The sequence below is a fragment of the Pipra filicauda genome, unplaced genomic scaffold (genome assembly GCF_003945595.2).
Source record: "Pipra filicauda isolate LSUMZ 115617 unplaced genomic scaffold, ASM394559v2 scaffold172_size1731463_pilon, whole genome shotgun sequence".
In the NCBI taxonomy this organism is placed as follows: domain Eukaryota; kingdom Metazoa; phylum Chordata; class Aves; order Passeriformes; family Pipridae; genus Pipra; species Pipra filicauda.
Window position 1 is genome coordinate 627,274 of NW_024104240.1, and position 18,648 is coordinate 645,921.

Genomic DNA, 18,648 nt, shown 5'->3' on the forward strand with positions numbered 1-18,648 from the left:
TACAGGCAGGGTGACCAAGACCCTTTACGACACAGCCAGCGGGTGACTCACCAGCCCCCTGTTCTGCTCCTGCCCTGATCCTTCACAGACTAAGACTAGGCTTTAGACATGTAAAAAGTCCAGCCAGGGGGTAGCAAGTGTGGTTCCTACTGGCCTGATGTGGCTCTGGGAAGCATGGTAGACTTGGTGGTAACACTGGGCAGACAGACCAGAGGAGCCATATGTCATGGTCATTGCCGCAGGAATTTCTTCTTGGCTGGGTCAGTTTTTCCATCATTAATGCAGCCCATGCTGTAACAGTCCTGGTGCAGATGGCTGGGGGGGTTGCCCAGCAAATTACAGCATCTGTGAAAAGATCTGTTTTGTGAACAGAGCCCACAGCACTGCTCACAGACCTGCTCTTGCTGGGTACCAAAGCCTTTGATGTCCCAAAGGATGCTCTCTCCTGGCCCTGTCAGCAGACCAAAACCTACCACAGGCTCCCAGGCCTCCAAGCCAGTCTCAGCCTCATGGATGGTGTGTTCATGAGCTTTTGGGACCGGAGGGGAATGTTGACTGTTTCTAAGATGTGCCAGATGAGACTATTAGCAGCTTGTAAAGGCTCCCATTTTCAGATGTTAAAGCACTGGATTTGTCTTGAAATACCAAAGCACACAGGTGCGAGTGTGACATGCACAAGAACATGTTCCTATGATGTGCAGCTCCTGCAGATGACCCTCTGCACCACTCAGCAACCAGGTCTGCTCTTGGTCATGAGGGGTTTGTGGTATTGCTGTTTTACTTAATTAATCATTGCTTTATTTCTGTTCCCAGTTCTTCCTCTCTGATGGCCACTGGTGGTATTTAGCTGGGTTATATGAACCTTGTAACACTTCCTCATTAAAAAGGACAAAAGCTCCCAAACATTCCTTTCACGCAAGAGGGAAAGTGGTCTAGTTAAGAGAAAATAACTTGTGGCTCTGTCCTGGCAGTGTACAGCCAGGCTCATCAGGGCACTCAGATGCTCTGGGAGAACTTGTGAGAGGGACAGGCACTGCTTCCAGCCAGCCCTTTGCTCTCAGCCTTGTGCAGCACTTCCAGGCCTTCCCAAAGGAGTCCACAGAACCTCACAGTTGGGTGGTGAAAGGCAGCCTGTCCCAGGCAGCCATGCAGGGACAAGAAATGGATCCCCAATGGCACATCCCTGCTCCAGCAGCCAGGCAGTGGCTCCTGCTGCCTGTCCTGCTCCTGCATCCAGCACTCAACCCTCAGCCAAGCCCAGCACCCAAGGGTCCATCCCACTCCAGCCACAGAGTAGGGCCATCTCAGCTCTCTCTCATCCTCCCAGGGCCACAGATGCCTGGGAACCCACCAGACAACCACCCAAGTGTGTCCATTCACATCTGATTAATGGCCACCTGAGGCCCAAAGTAGTGTGGTCAGTGAATGTACTCATCACTCTGTTACCTTGTGACAACAGATTTTTAAGGTCCCATTTCCAACATTTTTGGTGCTTGGGATATCATAGAATTGTAGAATGGGTTGGGTTGGAAGGGACCTTAAAGCTCATCTCGTTCCAATCCCCTGCCATGGGCAGGGACACCTTCCACTAGCCCAGGTTGCTCCAAGCCCTGTCCAACCTGGCTTTGAACACTTCCAAGGATGGGGCAGCCACAGCTTCTCTGGGCAACCTGTGCCAGGCCCTCATCCCCATAGGGAAGGATTTCTTCCTAATATCCCATCTAACCCTGCCCTCTGGCAGTGGGAAGCCATTCCCCCTTGTCCTGTCACTCCAGACCCTTGTCCAAAGTTCCTCTCCAGCTTCCTTGGAGCTCCTTTAGGCACTGGAAGGGTCTCTAGGGTCTCCCTAGAGCCTTCTCTTCTCCAGGCTGGACAATCCCAACTGTCTCAGCCTCTTTGGATTCCAGTTGGCAGTGTTTAGCAGACACCCCCTGCCCCAAGTCTGTCCCCTGAGGCTGGGCAGGAGCCCAAAGGTGACTCGGGGTCCTGTCACACAGGACATCCCCCAGCAAACCCTGGCATCTCCCAACACTGGCTGCAGAGGGAGGGCAGGAAAAGTGCAAATGCTACCATGGGGCACTTCCATCACCCTCCCAGCACCTCCCTTGGGGACCACTGGTTTGAGGGTAGAAAGGGGCGAATTCACTTACAAGCATGTGTTTGCAATAATGAAACAGAGCTTTGGAAAGCGAAAAGAGAGCACACGTGGACAGTTATCCTTGGCAATAAGGACACTGCTTTCCCCAGCCCAGCACCTCCAATAACTTGTAAAGTTACTAAGGAACTTCTGCAACCACCTCGCAAACCATGGAGGGTCCTTAGAGCTACACTTTTCCTGCTTCTGTCATTTCAGAAGGCTACTCGAGTCCCAAAAAAGCACCTACCGAGGCCCCTTCTCCAGCAATTCTTCTCCTCTTCCTCCCACTTTGCTTTTGGTACAGCCACTTTGTTTTCCATGGAAAGGGCACTACTGGCAAGGTGGGTTTTTTCCATAAAACTTCAGAAAGTGAAGGTGCCTTAGCAAAATTCAAATAAACAGCAGCTTCTTCCAAACCATTGCAGTCTGCCTTGCTCTGACACAACAGCCATTTTCCTTTCTCCACAGTTCCCAGGCTGGAGAAATACTGGTTTCCAGCAGAGAGGTACATTTTTCACTTTTAATCTTGCTGTGCTGTCTAAGGATTGCTTTGCGATTCCCAAAAGGCTCAGTAGTCCAGGCAAAACAAAAGATCTTAGTTCACTTCATGAAAATGTTTAACCTGGGCTTAAACCCAGCCCTTTGAGGAGAAAAGGGATGGGGCAGGTTACACTTTCCCAAGGGTTGGGTCTCATCAGGGCACAGAAAGTGCAAGTCTGTGTCTGTGTTATTTGGGTATCGTGACTGCACATCACAGCCTCCGCACTGTGGCTGGAAAAGACACTGGAGATTTATAAGACTATAAAATACAAGGATGAAATATTTTTCCATCCCACTGTGAGTGTTTCCTTGCCAGGCTCCAAAGCAGCAGTAATATTTCAACTCTTATACAGACACATTTTAAAAAATGGCTTTTTTTCCAAAGCTCCCTGAAGCCGAGAAAGCCACAAAGCTTGTCAGGAGGCACTAAAGATAGCACGTTATTTGTCATCATTCTTTAATCAAGTAATCCCAGTCACATTTTCAAACACGGGCAGGGAGCAGAGCTCATGAGAGACACCACTTCTAAACAGATTAGACAAGTAAACCCCACTCAGTTCAGCTGCATCTTCAGCACTGTGGAAACTCACCTTCCTGGCCAGTGTCTGAGCTGCCAGGTGCACACCAGCATCAGTCCATTCATCCAAGGGGAAGTTCATCCCACAGCCACAGATCCAGCTCCCTGGCTACCAGGCTGCAGCAAGCAGAAAACCACATCCTTTCCCTTTCCTCCTGCTGGCAGAAAACCCTCCAAAGATCCCCACTGGGAGCTGAAGGCTGTGCTGGTGCCATGGGTGGGGACAGGGCAGCGGGACAGCAGCTGTCCTCACTGTGTCCCAGTGCTATCAGTCAGCAGGAGTTTGGGAAGAGGAACAAGGAACAAAGCAGAAAATCACGTCTGGGATTAGATTGAGAGGATGCCATTTGCCTTGGTGATGTCCTACACTGAAAACGTGGCTGAGGTCTCAGCCCCATTCCCTTCCAGAAGCTTCTCTTTCAGTCAGGGGGTCTCTGCCTGAGCCTCAGTGAGCCCAAGCCTGGCTCAGGGTGCAGCTGCCAGTGCTGGCCCAGGGCTCTGCAGTCTGGCTGCACAAACCCCACGAATGCAGAGGCTGCAGCCACGGGCAACCAGCCTCCCTTCAGCAAATCCTGGGAACTTCCATGACTAAAACAGGGCACCACAGTCCCAAGAATTCACACGACATAAAATTAAGCAATAAATGTTGGGTTCCCTTGTCTTTTGCTGCTGAGCTGTTTGGTGGTGGTGGATGCTGATGAAGAATTTGTTCTGCAAGAAGAGGCTAATGGCTCCTCTGAACAAAGCCCCAAAATCCCTGCTGATGAACACACTGGACAAGCCCTGCCCAGAAAGCTCCCATGGAGCTGATGTATTTGAAGGCTTTGTGTTCTGTAACCACATAAGCTAGAGTATTTATTTACTTTTAATAACGCTTGCTGGGAGGAGGAACCACAGTCACACAGATCTGGGAGCTGGGGCTCTTACACTTCAAATGTTGGGAGCAACCTAAAAACAGAGGGGTTGGCTACACTGCAACCCACCAACGTTTACAAGACCTTCTCCCTCTACATCAGTGACTGCAGGGGACAAACTGGACACCAGCAGCTACTTTGAACTTGTGGGCTAGGAACTGGCTGGGAAGGTCTGTGTGGAGGACAGGCGGTGGGAAAAGCTCCTGGCCCAGTTAACCCTGAAGGTGCTCGTTCCTCTCTGAGCACCATTTCTTGTTCTTTTCTCCCCAGATGACCTAGATGCAGACGACCTTCAGCTGGACCTTGAGGAATCAAAGCTTCACCCCACTATTCAGTGCACACCAAGCCCCGGTGAGCAGCCAGGGAAACCCCTTGAACAGAGCTGGGATCCTTTGAGCTTCTCTAAATCCCCAGGATCCCCCACGACCTTTCAGATCAGAAGCCTAGTTAGGCTTTGGCCAAACTGGGGACAGGTGAGGAGCTTCCTTCTCCCAGCTGGATGCAGCTGCCCTCCCTGAGGAGGGGACGAGGTCAGAGTATGCCTGATCAGGAATCCCAGGTGTCACCAGCTCCTGCATCCACTGACCTGCTGCACTCTGGCTCTCCAGAAGTCCCTGCTCCCTTGCATGACTTAGACTTTGTCTCAGCCAGCCCAGAACATTGCATGGCAAGACCTTGTCCTTGATTTCCTGATCATACCTGCAGCACTGCAGACTGTAGGGTACTTTGCTCTGTTTTCCTGAGAAAAGGAGAGCGGGGAGATGCTGGACTGCACCCAGTCACGTTCTCCTGATTCCCATCAGAAACACACCAGTGGGCACATGAGGCTGGGACTCTGATTTTGTCCTTCTGATTTTGTCCCCATTCATGGTTCAGTGGGGTCCTACACAAGCACAGCTGGAGGCTGGACAGGCCTGGTTCCAGCCAGCCAGCTGTGGGACACTGGCAGGGACAGAGTTTTCACCAATTGTCCCACTGAGTTTGTTGCAAAAGAGACATGAAGGAACAAGATTATAACTGAGGGCATGTCCTGCTCCCTGGGAACGAAGGTGCTGGTGCTCTGAGCTTTATCCCCTTTGAGATGAGCAAGATTTCTCCATTTCCTCTAATTTTGTTTGCTCTGCACCACCTAAAACTTCTGCCATCCTGTTTTTGTTTTTGCTGAGCCCCTCACTATAACATCCCAATCCCTCCCAGGCAACCTCACACATCTCCACAGCACGAACTCCCTGATCCCAGGGGGTACATGAGAAGGAGCAGGTAATGGCAGAGGGGCCCAAATGCCAGGCTGACACCAGGAGTGTTGGTGAGTCTGGAGTCATGACCTTTTTTGTGTTTTAGGAGCTCTGATAAGTTCGTGGTTTCTCACATTTCACTTTGACCTCTCCCTGCACCTTGTTTCTGCCCCAGACAAGATCTGAGAGGATGCCAGAGGCTCCCCAGTGTGGGGACGGGAGGGAGAGAGCCAAGAGGCAGCTGCAGAAGAGACCAGACAATTCTCCTTGCCAGCCCTCAGCACTCGTGGGGCTGGTGGGGCCAGGAGGGGGCTGGGACCTGGCCACCGCCCCGAGCAGCACCATTGGAGCCAAGTGGTGTCTGCTGGGTATAACTTTGGGGTTTGTCTTCCAGGTCCCTTCAAGCCTTGTGATCACCTGTTTGAGAGCTGGATCATCCGCCTGGGAGTTTGGGTCATCGTCCTGGTCTCAGTGCTCTGCAACGGCCTGGTCATTCTGGCTGTCTTTGCCTCCCCCAGCTACCTCTCTCCTGTTAAGTTCGTCATTGGCTCCATAGCTGGGGCCAACATGCTGACCGGCATCTCCTGCAGCATGATGGCCCTCGTTGACGCCCTCACCTACGGCCACTTCGCCAAATACGGCGCCAGATGGGAGACGGGCGCGGGCTGCAGGGTGACGGGGTTCCTGTCCGTGTTTGCCTCCCAGGCTGCCATCTTCCTGCTGACCTTGGCTGCTGTGCACTGCAGCATCTCAGCCTCCTGCGTGCGGGGCTACGGAAAATCACCCTCCCTAGGCAAGGTCAAGGCTGCTGCCTGTTGCTGCCTGTTTCTGTCCGCTGTGGCTGCCGTTCTGCCTCTCTTCTCCATTGGAGAATATGGAGCATCCCCTCTCTGCCTCCCACACCCCATCCCAGATGGGAAACCTGCCACCCTGGGCTTCACTGTGGCCTTGGTGATGACAAACATGCTCTGCTTCCTGACTATCACCGGCACCTACATCCGACTCTACTGCAACCTGCTGAAGGGGGAGTTCAGCGCTGTCTGGGACTGCGCCATGGTTAAGCATGTGGCCTGGCTGATCTTCACCAACTGCCTCCTCTACTGTCCAGTGGCCTTCCTCACCTTCTCCTCTACCCTCAACCTCTTCCTTATCACCCCAGAGGTCATCAAATCCGTCCTTCTTGTGGTCCTGCCCCTGCCTGCCTGCCTCAACCCCTTGCTCTACCTGCTCTTCAACCCCCACTTCAGAGATGACTTCCGCCTGCTGAGGCAGAAGGGGCAGGACAAGGGGAGCTTCCCCCAGTCCTGCGGGGCTGATGACATGGAGAAAAGTTCCTATGACTCCACACAGGCTCTGGTGAGCTTTTCTGACATCGACCACATGTTTGAGACACCTGATTCCCTGGGAGTGCGCCCCATCCTTGACAGCTACAGCTTCCCCTCCATGACGCTCATCCCCTGCCAGCAAAGAGTGGGCACCAGGGGGAAGGAGAGGGGCTTCTCTGAGCGTTGTCCCTGCCTCAATGACAGTGAGGTACTGATCACTTCAGAGAGCCGAGACCCATCCAGCAGCAGCCTCCGGATAACCTTCTTCCCCTCCCCGCCCACAACACCCTACACGTCTCACTTATAACCCTCCTCGGCGCAGCCGCGCGGAACAGCCCCACAGCCCACGCCGAGGGCCAGCCCCAGCGCCGGGGAGCCAGCGAGGTGACACACGCTGCTCCCTGTAAAGTACCAGTACAACCTGTCTACCCTCAACCCCGTCATACCTGCCTGGGCAACAGGCACCACTCTGCCAGCTGCCCCTCGCTTGGAAGGGCTCTGACTGAGCTCCAGACACTCAGGGCTGGCCATGGGAGGAGATAACCCCTGCCTGTGTCACTCCTGCTGGGAACCGCCTGGGAGAGAGCCCCACCAGCTCAGGAAGTGGGTCAGGGAGACCCCCCCTCCTCCTCCTCGTCCTGCAGCATCGCCAGCCAGGAGGAGCCTGCAGTGAAGCCAAGTGTGTCTTCTGAGGCAGAGACATCTTAGCAAAAGCCATTGCTCTGTGGCGACACATGGAAATGTCCGACTGCAGTGACATGGCCACCCACAGGGACCTCAGACCTTGTCCTCCAGGGTTCTCTGCAGGTCCCACACACCCCTGGAAATGGGCTGGTGTCTGCCCCATGCCATCAACTGGAAGAGCAGAAGTGGGTTAAAAGCAGCATATCCATGTGTGCACCTAAGGTTTGGACTGCCTCTATTTTTGGGAGTCTCCACTCCTTCACTGGGAGCCTCATGGGTTGGGCAGGACCCTCACTTGCAGCAGATACCAGGAGCTGGGGATGCTCAGCCCATCTTTCAATCCGACCCACAGTGTCTCACAAGGGGTCTCTGAAACCCACAGCAGCCAAACCCAAACAGTTTCCCGGAAAAACCCACATGCTGTGCCTGAGGTCACTCAGCAGCACCCGGCCAAGGCACCCTGGGGCACACCGGGCTCCCTCTGTCCCCACTTCACACACCACAGCACAGCTGGGGTGGCACTCCTGTCTGTAGTCACCTGGTTCCTGCTCAGGTGTGGTGAAAATGGGGTCTGGCTCCCTCACTGCCCCCAGACCTCCTTTCTGGAAGAGGCTGCTGGTTCTGGATACATGTCCCAGACACAGCACAGCTGTTTCGGGGACTGCACTTGCCTTCTCCTATTTTAAGGGCAGGCAGCTTGTGTAGAAGGAGGGAACAGAAATCAGCATTGTGGGATGATGGCATCAGGAGGACATAGGCCATTGGGAACAGCCTCAAATTCACTCCCTGCAGCTCAGGGATCTCCCAGATCCATCCTCTCCATCACAAACCCTCCCAGTGCCACCCGGCGCAGCAGGGAGCCCCACGGTCAGAGCTCAGGCCCTGGGCAAAGCTTTGGTTCTGCTGACGTTACTGCAGCTGTTTGTCACTCGTTCTTGTGAGATAATAAATGAGCCTCGTTGCTGACCAGTGGCTGGTTTCTGTCCTCTTGCATTTGAGGAGCACCTTGGTGGTTCTCTGGGCAGCTGCCTCTCCCAGCCCAGCTGGGCTGCCGTGCCTCGGGTGCTGTCTGGGTGCATTCCCTGAGTGAGGGCAGGGAAATTGCCTTGTGTCCACATGAGCTAGCACCATCCTCCCCACCCTTCTTCTCCAGAGGGAAGAGCCAAATCACCCACCTTTATGCAACAGAACTGCACCAGCAGGGTCCCTCTCCAGATCCTGTGGACCAGAGCTACCTGCTGTGCCCCACGATCTGCTGCTCAGGGGTTTGAGTTCATGAGCAGGACAGAGTCTGCTGCATGAAAGTTTAAGGACATATAACAGGGTCTCCCATGCAAAGCCACACTACCCAGACAGAGCCTGGCTCTGCTTCCCTCCTCTGCAGATGAGCCATGTAGTCTTTTCTCAAGAAGAAAAACTTGAGAGATCAGCAGAAAATCAGAGGAAAGGGATCCAAGGATTAGAGAAGAGGGTGGGAACCCCAAATGTAGTGACAAAATCCAAAGCTTTGCTATGGTCTTTAGGTGGGAATTGTGAAAAACATGGCCTGTTGTGAGACTTGAATCCTGATCCAGACTTGTAATATGCTACAGATGCTCAAAATCCATTCTCATGTTTGGCTCATTAAAAACACTGAGCCATTTTCTTCCATGTTCTTAGGGCTGCTCATGTGCACAGGACTGGGAAAGACTCATCCTAGGTCAATTCTCTTCTGAATGCTCCTTCAGAAGTGGGATCAGCCTGTTGGAGCAAGTCAGGAGAGGGCTTCCAAGTTCATTAGAGAGATGGAGCACCTCTCCTGCAGGGAAAGGCTGAGACAACTGGGATTGTTCAGCCTGGAGAAGAGAAGGCTCCAGGGTGACTTAATTGAGACCTTTCAGTACCTGAAGGGGCCTGGAGTGACAGGACAAGGGGGAATGACTTCCCACTGCCAAAGAGTAGATTTGATTAGATACTGGGGGAAAATTCTTCCCTGTGAGGGTGGGGAGGCCCTGGCACAGGTTGCCCAGAGAAGCTGTGGCTGCCCCATCCCTGGAAGTGTCCAAGGCCAGGTTGGACAGGGCTTGGAGCAACCTGGGCTAGTGGAAGTTGTCCCTGCCCATGGCAGGGGGTGGAATGAGATGAGCTTTAAGGTCCCTTCCAACTCAGGCCATTCTATGATTCTGTGATCCCCAGCATATACCCGAATTCCCTAGCACATATCCTTACTCCATAAGGAAACCTCTGAAATAAACCCCACTGTCATTGACACAATGAGCATCATTACAAGTCACAGTCCCCTGCTTAACTGAGCACAAGCTTGTCGAGGAGCAGGAGTGAAACTTGTTCCCTCTGCTCCCCCAAGGCCACAGGAGCCCATCAGAGACCATTTAGAGCAAACACACCCTCAAGCCCTCTCTGAGATGTGTCCCTTGCAGGATTACTCAGGGGAAAGGAGGGAGCATAAACACAGAGCATGTTCTGTGCTCACCAAAGAGGTGCCTGAGAAACAGTAAAAGTTTATGGATCTATAGAGGTGCAGGAAACAGAAACCAGCATCCTCCCATTGCCGCTGCAGGCCATAAATCCAAAGTACAAACTCTCTGGCAAATGTTCATTAAAGTGCCTTTCACCACATCTCTAACAGTGAACACATGGCTTTCCACCCTACCAAACACTAAATTCAATAATTATTAAAAAAAAAAAAAGAAAAAGCAAACCTACACCACTCCATCTCCCTTCTTAGCAGGTGGTTCTGCCCATACTGGTGCCAGGCTTCCCACCTTCAGGCAAGCAGGGGTCAAACTGTGTTACCCACTTCTGATCACCAAGGGAAGTGTGAAACAACCTCAGCAGGCCCAGAACAGAGAGAAGTTCTTGTTCCCCATCCTCCACCAGCAAGAATTCATGAGGCTGCTCTTCTGCCTCCTAGACTGAGCTTTAGCTGCCTGGATACCTCCCTTCCATATGATCCTCTTCAAGGCCACCAGATGTTAGCATGAGCCTCCCAAAAGCAACTAGATGTCCTTGAGGCATTGTGAGCCTTTTCATTGGAGACAGGGCTCCCTTGGATTCCAACCTTTGGAAGGGGATGTGTGCCAAAAAGGGAGGGAGAGAGAAGTTTATGAACGGGCCCCTCCCTGCAGCAGGATTGCTCCCGGTTGGAAAAGGTCTGGCTGCCAAAGAGCCCCAGGCAGCAGCCAGTGAGCTGCACGTCATGGTTGGACAAGTTGGCTGTGACCAGTAGGTTAGAGAGGGCGTTCTCCCCCTCTGCTCTGCTCTTGTGAGACCTCACCTGCAGTGCTGCCTCCAGTTCTCAGGCCACCAACGCAAGACAGATGTGGACCTGTCCAGAGGAGGCCACTGAGTTGATCACAGGACTGGAGCACCTCTGCTATTGAGACAGGCTGGGAGAGCTGGGAAGTGTTCAGCCTGGAGAAGGAAAGACTCCAGGAAGACCCTAGAGCCCCTTCCAGTGCCTAAAGGGGCTCCAAGAGAGCTGGAGAAGGACTTTGGGCAAGGGCCTGGAGTGACAGGACAAGGGGGAATGGCTTCCCACTGCCAAAGAGTAGATTTGATTAGATATTGGGGAAAAATTCTTCCCTGTGAGGGTGGGGAGGCCCTGGCACAGGTTGCCCAGAGAAGCTGTGGCTGCCCCATCCCTGGAAGTGTCCAAGGCCAGGTTGGACAGGGCTTGGAGCAGCCTGGGCTAGTGGAAGTTGTCCCTGCCCGTGGCAGGGACTGGAACAAGATGAACTTTAATGTCCCTTCTGACCCAAATCATTCAGCTTCTATGGTTTTTAAGTGAAGCTGGGCTGGGAGTCCCAATGCAATAAGGTCACAGTTCTGAGCTGATGGGCACACACTGCAACAGTCTGAGAGAGCAACAGGCACAGGAGTGGTGGGACACGTTGAAAGGGAGGAGGATGAGGCCACACTGCCTTGTGGGCTGCATTTTGGCTGAGGAGGCTTATTGGAGACAGAGGCCTTGGGGGTGGCTGGGTGACAGGCAGAGCTGCTCTGGAAGCCATTGTCAGGGCTGGGCACCTTTGAGGTTTCCCCTGCACGTCAGCAAGGCACTGCCAGGACACCCTGAAGGGCAGAGATGGCATGTTTCAGGAGGATGTTGGCCCTGAGGGACCCGGAAGCATTGTCTAACAGGACAATGTGGAGGCAGTTTGTAGGCACACTCAAATGTCCATTTTTCACTCATTCAGCCCTCCTGGCTGTAGATGTGCAGCTCCTCTGAAACAAAGCCAGTGGAACAAGCACCCTACAGTGTTGGTTTTTCAATCTTATTGTGTTTTCCACCAACATTGTGATTTCTGGAAGACTGGGCCATGATTGGGAATGCTTGGGATGGCAGCACTGCTGCAGCCACGGGAATGTAAATGACAAGGAGCAAACCGTGCATGGGATGGCAATATCTGGTACCAGCCTCCTTGGAGGCCAAAGGAAAACACACATTTTGGAGAATGAAAACCCATCTTTGAGACTGGGATGGACCACACATCAGGTCTGGCAGGTGACCTCAGCAGTTTTCACATTTTCAGGAAATCTCTTCCAAGCACAGCCCAAGAACCATTACTGTCCCAGACATGAATGGGAACTTCCAGACTCTCATTCACAACAGGTTTGCTGGTTTGGACTCCTGGAAGCAAAACTGAGGCACTTCATCTCAACTTTTTGTCTGTGAATATTTTGTTAGCTGTAATTCCTGCTGGGATCTTTTCCCTACCATCCAGACCCAATGTTTCTCCATATGGCCACAGTGCTTCCAGACCTGAATCCCCATACACTGCTTCCTTCCATCACAGGAAGGGGGTGCTGGTTGGTGTAGTCCAGAGCAGGAGCATCAAGAGGACCAAATGTATTGGCCTTTGTTCTCCAAGTGAAAGACTGTGATCTTCAATCTCCACTGCCCATGGTGGAGGTTTCCCTTGTATCTGCTGCATTCCATGGTCTCTGTCAGAGTTTCCAGGTGGAACAGTAAACAGTGGGCAAACTGGCACAGAAAAAGGTGAGAACTGATGGATCACAGAATCATAGAAAATGCCGAATTGGAAGGGACCCACAAGGATCATCGAGTCCAGCTCCTGGCCCTGCACAGGCCCATCCCCAAGAGTCACACCACGTGCCTGAGAGGATCATCCAAACACTCCCTGAGCTCTGGCAGCCTTGGTGCCCTGCCCACTGCCCTGGGGAGCCTGTTCAGTGACTGGCCACCCTCTGGGGGAAGAACCTTTTTGTAATCTCCAACTTAAACCTCCCCTGACACAACTTCAGGCCCATTGCCTTGGGTTCTGTCACTGGTCTCCACAGAGAAGAGATCAGGGCCTGCCCCCCTTCTTCCCCTCACAAGGGAGTTGTAGATGACCTCACGGAGTACTCAGCTACAAGAGATACTGGGTTGGACCCCAAAGAGAGCAGGGAGCCAGGGCAGAGCAGGGAGCATCCACCTCATGGCATCCTGTGCTGGGTAAGGCCGTGCTGCCTCATGCAGCCAAGAGCTGGCTGTCCTCAGAGCCTTCAGGTATGAGCATGGTGACTGGGGATCCCAGGAATAAAGCCACAGATCCATCTGAAATGTGCCTTGCTTCCACCTGGGTGCTTCCCATACCCAGAGGAGGGAGAAGAACTACTTTGAAAGGTGATAGGCATGGTGCAGAGGAGGCAGAACTGCAAGGGGCTGAAGAGTTAACAGTTTGTTCTCATTTCTCTGGCCAGTACACTTTCCTCCTATTCTGGGAAGTATTCTGTTGGGAAGCAGAAGTTTTCTGGGAAATATCCTGCTCAGAGATTTCTTAAACCCTGGATGAAAGTGAAGTATGTGCAAAATCTCTCCAGCTATGTTCCCAGGTACACAGCAAAGTCCAGATCTTGCATCTTCTCTTCAGATGTATCAAGGATGTCATTGTACACACAACTGTCAAGCTGATCCTTGGGAAAAATCACAAGAAAAGCTGAGTGAAAAGCTAACCTGGAAAACAGCAAAAAGCTCCAGCTTCCTCAATGTCTCAAAACTGGAGTAGCTTCCCTGCAATTTGTGAGGAAGAAGAATCCCACTCAAGTACTGGTCAGTGATAAACTGAGTTAAACACCCTGACCACTTCTGTGGCACCTCCCCTGATACATTATTAATTAGAATGTTTGAACTCCAAAGTGGGAAAGAAGGCATGCTGTAGACAGAACCTTTTGGTGCCCAAAACATGGAGAGTTAAAGGACACCTTTTCACCACCAAAAAATCAAACCTGCTCTTTCATTACTCAGTGCAGTTTCCATCACCCAAAAATAAAAGGGCAGAATGCCAAGCTGCCAAAGTACTCCAACAGTGTTAAGGAACTGTTCATTCATTTATGACTATCATCACACAGGGACTGCGAACATCAGGACAGTCAGAATCCATTTTTTATTTATTCCTTTTCAAAGTGTTCTGAAAGAAAAAGCAAAATAAAGAGCAGGACCCGCCAGGGGACATGGGAGATGCCGTCATCACAAGGAACACAGCTCTGTGTTTCAAAGTAATGAGTGACACCACATCAACAACAACAACCTAAACCCAGAGGAGACTGGCCAACCAGTCACATCACACAGACATATTCTAAGATCTTTTTCTTTACACCGACTAGCTGATTTCCTGAAGCATAAATCAAGTTGACAGCAAAGCCATCTACAAACTAATCTCACATTTTCTCCTACTCCTGATGACAGCATTTTCTTTGCTTAGGGAGAGTCTATATTCTTTGGGGTATTGTCTCCCTTCCTTGTCCAGCACTCTGGGACAGCCTTAGAGACAAAGAAAACTTTCAGCCTGTAGAACATGACCCATGGTCCTGATTCTTCCATTGTCCAACACACTCCCAGCCTCCAGTACAGTTTTCCCAGCACATTGCGAGGCACAGGAGGGAAGCAGAGGGAGAGGCACAGTTGGTCTCATCCAAACATACACTTGACATTGGAAATAATAATAATAATAGTAATAATAATAATAGTAATAATAATAATAATAATGGGGAGTTTACACTTACTGCTATGACTTTCACAGCCAAGATGTAGGAGAAAGCAAAGGACCAGGAATGTGGTGAGTAGCGGCAAAAACTGACTCCTCCTCTCAAAAACATCATTCTATATCCATGTTTATACCATGGTGTGTGGGAAGAGTTGATCCTGAGTTGCTGCCAGTTTAGGGATAAAATCCAGCAGCTGCTCCACACCACCTAGGAATGGTTTGAGGTTAATTCTCAACAACAACAACAGCAAAAGGTCACTTTCTTTATGGGTGATTTCCTGAACCAGGAGAGGAGCAGAGGATGGAGCCAGATGAGGCGTTTTGGTGGCAATTGCAACTTTTCTTAATATCAGCTGTTCAGGAAACTACAGCCTTCAGCAACACAGCTAAAGTGACCCTGATCCTCAAGGAAAAAGCAGATGGTAAGGTGGGTCCCAATTTACCATTGAGGTTCAAGAGGTGCCCAGAGGGAGCCCGGCCCCTACACAGCTGGGCTCTTCCTCCCCTTTGCTGTGCTGCCCCACAGAGCAATTAACAAACAGAAAAACAATTGCACCAAAAAATCTGCAGTGCTTTTAGCTCCAAGCCCTCAGGAAAAAAAGCCTCTTATGCTTTTAATTTTCTGTTTTTCTCCTGCAATTTTGCCAATTTAATCAATCAATTAAAATAACTGGATTATTTTCCTCTCCCAACCCCTCTAATCCACCTCTTCTCTTCCTTCTTCTCCCACTCTCACATTTACATCTTAATTTCCTTCTCCCCTCCTCCGTTTTCTTTTTTTTAAACTTCTGGTTTGGAAAAGTTCCACAGCTGGAGTTTCACATTTCCTTTTGTCACCACATTGAAGACATTTGAGGAGCACAGTGAGGGGAATGTCACAATGGACACACACATGTTCATTTACATTAGGGGCAAAGGGAAAAGAGACACAAAGGCAAAGCAGGTTCCAGTCCAGTTTCCATGGCTTGGCTGGCCTTATTTGCCTTGCTGTGACTGCCTGGCTGTTCAAATTCTCCATCCATCCCCATCTCTCTGTCTTTGCTGCACCACTTCTTCCTCTTGCTTCACAGTCTTGTTTCTGTGAGTCCATTTCTGTTACATACACCCCTCATCACCCCACGCAGAATAAAATCACTTATAAGAGAAATAAAACTGTACCACAGATCTGAAGGTGTCAGGTGGGAGTCAAGTGAGCAAAGCTTTGAAGAGTCCAATTCTCTCTTTTAACAAGTGCTGGGGCCTCACTTCAAGAAAGACATTGAAGTGCTGGAGCACTAGGGGAGGTTCAGGTTGGACATCAGGAAGAATTTCTTCACTGAAAGGGTTTTAAGGCATTGGAAGAGGCTGCCCAGGGCAGTGGTGGAGTCCCCACCCCTGAAGGTGTTCAAGGAACAACTGGATGTGGCATCAGTGCTCTGATCTAGTTGTCAAGGTGGGGCTCAGTCACAGGTTGGACTCAATGGTCTTGAAGTTGTTTTCCAACCTAATCAATTCCGTGATTCTGTGAATAAGGAACACCCCAGAGCCCCAGAGGCTTGTGGGGGATGAGGGGTCTGACCTGACTGCGAGGCCTGTCCTGCTAGAGCCTTTCTGAGACATGAAGCATTAGTGGAATAGGCTGAGGAGATCTGTGCCATGACAGCCAGGCTGAAGCCCTGCACACTCTGCAGAGAGAGCACAAGCAGTGGTGGGGATGCACTGACAAGGCTGCACCTAGGCCAATGTGGAGGAAATGGCAATTCCCAGGGGAGCACATGCCCATCACACAGAGGTTGGGCCTGTCAAGGAAACTTCCCTGTCTGCCCATCCAGGAGCCACTCTGGAAGTCACTCTCCCACCACCTGAGCTGCGACCAAGGTCCCTGCACAGCTGCTCCCCCCCACACTGACACAGTCAGACCAGGTTTCCTCACCTGCTTGGCCACAGGTTTCCCATAGTAGAGTCTCAGACCTCCAGAGCCTTAAAATAATTGAATCATGGTGCAATAACTAAATAAAAAAATAAGAGCTCGAGCTGGTCGGTTGAGGAGGAACCACCAACAAAGGAACCCCTGGGCTTTTATCACCTCATAGTCTAAGGGTGGGAAACTCTGGGGGTCATTGGCTCCTGCTGTGTCTCTGAGTGTTGGGTCCCCTCGCTGGGCCACAGGTCCCCGGACCCTTTGTGATGCAAAGGGTCAGCAGTTCACAGCCTCCTTTCCCCTGTCCACTGGAGCTCAACCTGCAGCTCTCACTGCACGTGGACCCCGAGCCACCAGCACTGAATGGATTCTTTAACAGGCCAACCCTGTCACTGCAGTGCTGGCTGTTCCTGTGGCTGAAGTGGAGCAGTGGTCCTTTGGATTTTACTCCTATGCCACAGCAGGAGCCCTCACCTGCCCTTCAGATCTCCACAGAACAAGCGCATTGAGTTCAGGATTTTTGGAGAGCCCCTTCTCCTGCAGGTTTATCTGAAAATCCCAGTCTTCAAACAACAAAGCAGAACACACAGTCAAGAAGCCACAGTCAGACACTGCACATGCTGCACCATCACTTTCCTTGTCCTCCATGTGAGCAAGAAACACCAAAAAGGTTTTGCATCAGAGAAGCTGTACCACACAGGCCGTTCTGTATCTCCTCAGGCAGCTGCAGATACCTTTAGCAGTTGGTTTAAGGAGAGAGGGGGCAGAGAGAAAAGCATAGAATCATGGAATGGTTTGTGCTGGAAGAGACCTTAAAAATCATCTACACAGAAGTCTGGAGAGACATGTCACAGGAAGAGGTGCTGCAGAAGCAGACCCCTTGAGGTCTGTGTTCTGGATCACAAGTAACAGATGCTAAATCCCCCGCCCCAGGTCACTCACAGAACCTTTCCCCCCTCTACACAGCAGCTCTGGCAAGAGGTATTTCCTTCTCTAACTTAACTGAAGCCTCTTACTTACCTTCCTCAAATGCCTGCCCCTGGCTTCTGACATTTCACTTCCTCAGGGATCTTTTCTCCAACTCTTAGCAGCAGCTTCCTCCCCCTGAAATACCTGCTCTGCCATTGCCTCAGCTGTGATCAGGAATACAGACACATCCTGGAAGTCCTTTTTGTCCTTCCTAGCAGTCCCTAATGACTGCTGTTAACAAAGCCTTGGGGAGCTTATAGTGAAGTTAATTTTATCAACCAAGTGAAAGAGAGAAAAAAATCAGCATATAAAGTCCTTCATCCTAAACCGAGGGTCTGAGTTCCAAACACCATGTCCAGGGAACCAGCTCTCACCTCTTAATGCCTCCCACATGCTCAAAACAACAGCAGAAATTGCAGCTGCCTCACCATGTGCACACCATAGGGTGAGATGCAATTCACCTTCCAGAAACAAATCCTTCCAAGCTGAAAATGCCTTTTTTTTCACATGAAACAGTTTTGCTTCAGTGAAAATTTCTTAAAAGGGGGGGGAAAAAAACCCAGAATCTACCAGAAGTTAGAGCTCAGCTAGAAACAGAACAAAGAGGGTTAACTAATGGTTCTGAGCTGGATGGGATTCATCCTGCCAGCCTTAGTGAGTCTGGGCCGTTCCAGTGCAGGCTGTAGAGTTTCTAGACTTGAAAGGGAAAGAAAAAAAGAAATTGGACCTTGGCTAACTCGAGGTGCCCAGGCAGAAGAGGCTGGGCACACACACTGTTCCCAACAGGCTTGGGGCAATGACTCTCTGTCTTCTCCAGTGTGGTTCTGCCTCTCTCCAACCAGAAAACCTTCAAACTGCCCCACAGGCCCACTGCTGTCAAGTCCTGTGCCCCAGACTGTCCATCTCATACTTCTTGTGTCCAGCACAGTGGATATGACTGCAAAACACACTGTATGACCCTTCCCAGGTTACACTGACATCCTATATGGGTCACTTGGTTGTGAGTGAAATGGAAGGTCTTGATCTGGGTGAAAACCCACTCCAGAAGGGTGAAGGGGAGGCAGAGACATGGTGGGTCCCACAGTCACTTCCTCACAAGATATCAGGGACATGGTCTCCCCTTGGTGCACAATCACCACGAGTGCAGAGGTGAGTAGATGTCCCTAAGGTACATGGCCATTGGGAGCACAGTCAGTTAAAAGGGGTTATGAAACAGAAAGAGGTACAACGTGTGGCAGAAGGTGATAAGAGACTGATCCCAGGGGCAGCAGCTCCAGCCACTGGTCCCTGTGGCAGCCAGCAGGTGGCTTCTGCAGAGAGCAACACAGCCCCACGCCAAGGCCTGGGCACAGGAACAATTCCCAGATCCTGCTCAGTG

The 18,648-nt window shown here is 51.3% G+C and overlaps 1 protein-coding gene and 1 long non-coding RNA gene across 2 annotated transcripts in view; one reads left to right on the forward strand and one right to left on the reverse strand.

The window, feature by feature from the left end:
- The window catches only part of LGR6 (leucine rich repeat containing G protein-coupled receptor 6), a 133,953-nt gene extending 125,575 nt beyond the window's left edge, over positions 1-8,378 (forward strand). The window contains exons 17-18 of the mRNA XM_027728880.2: positions 4,439-4,519; positions 5,798-8,378. Of these exons, the coding sequence (XP_027584681.1) occupies positions 4,439-4,519; positions 5,798-7,035 (1,319 nt within the window). The 3' untranslated portion in view covers positions 7,036-8,378. The remainder of the gene's footprint in view (positions 1-4,438; positions 4,520-5,797) is intronic.
- The window catches only part of LOC120322946, a 42,125-nt gene that overhangs the window by 19,753 nt on the left and 3,724 nt on the right, over positions 1-18,648 (reverse strand). The gene's annotated exons all lie outside the window — the stretch shown is intronic.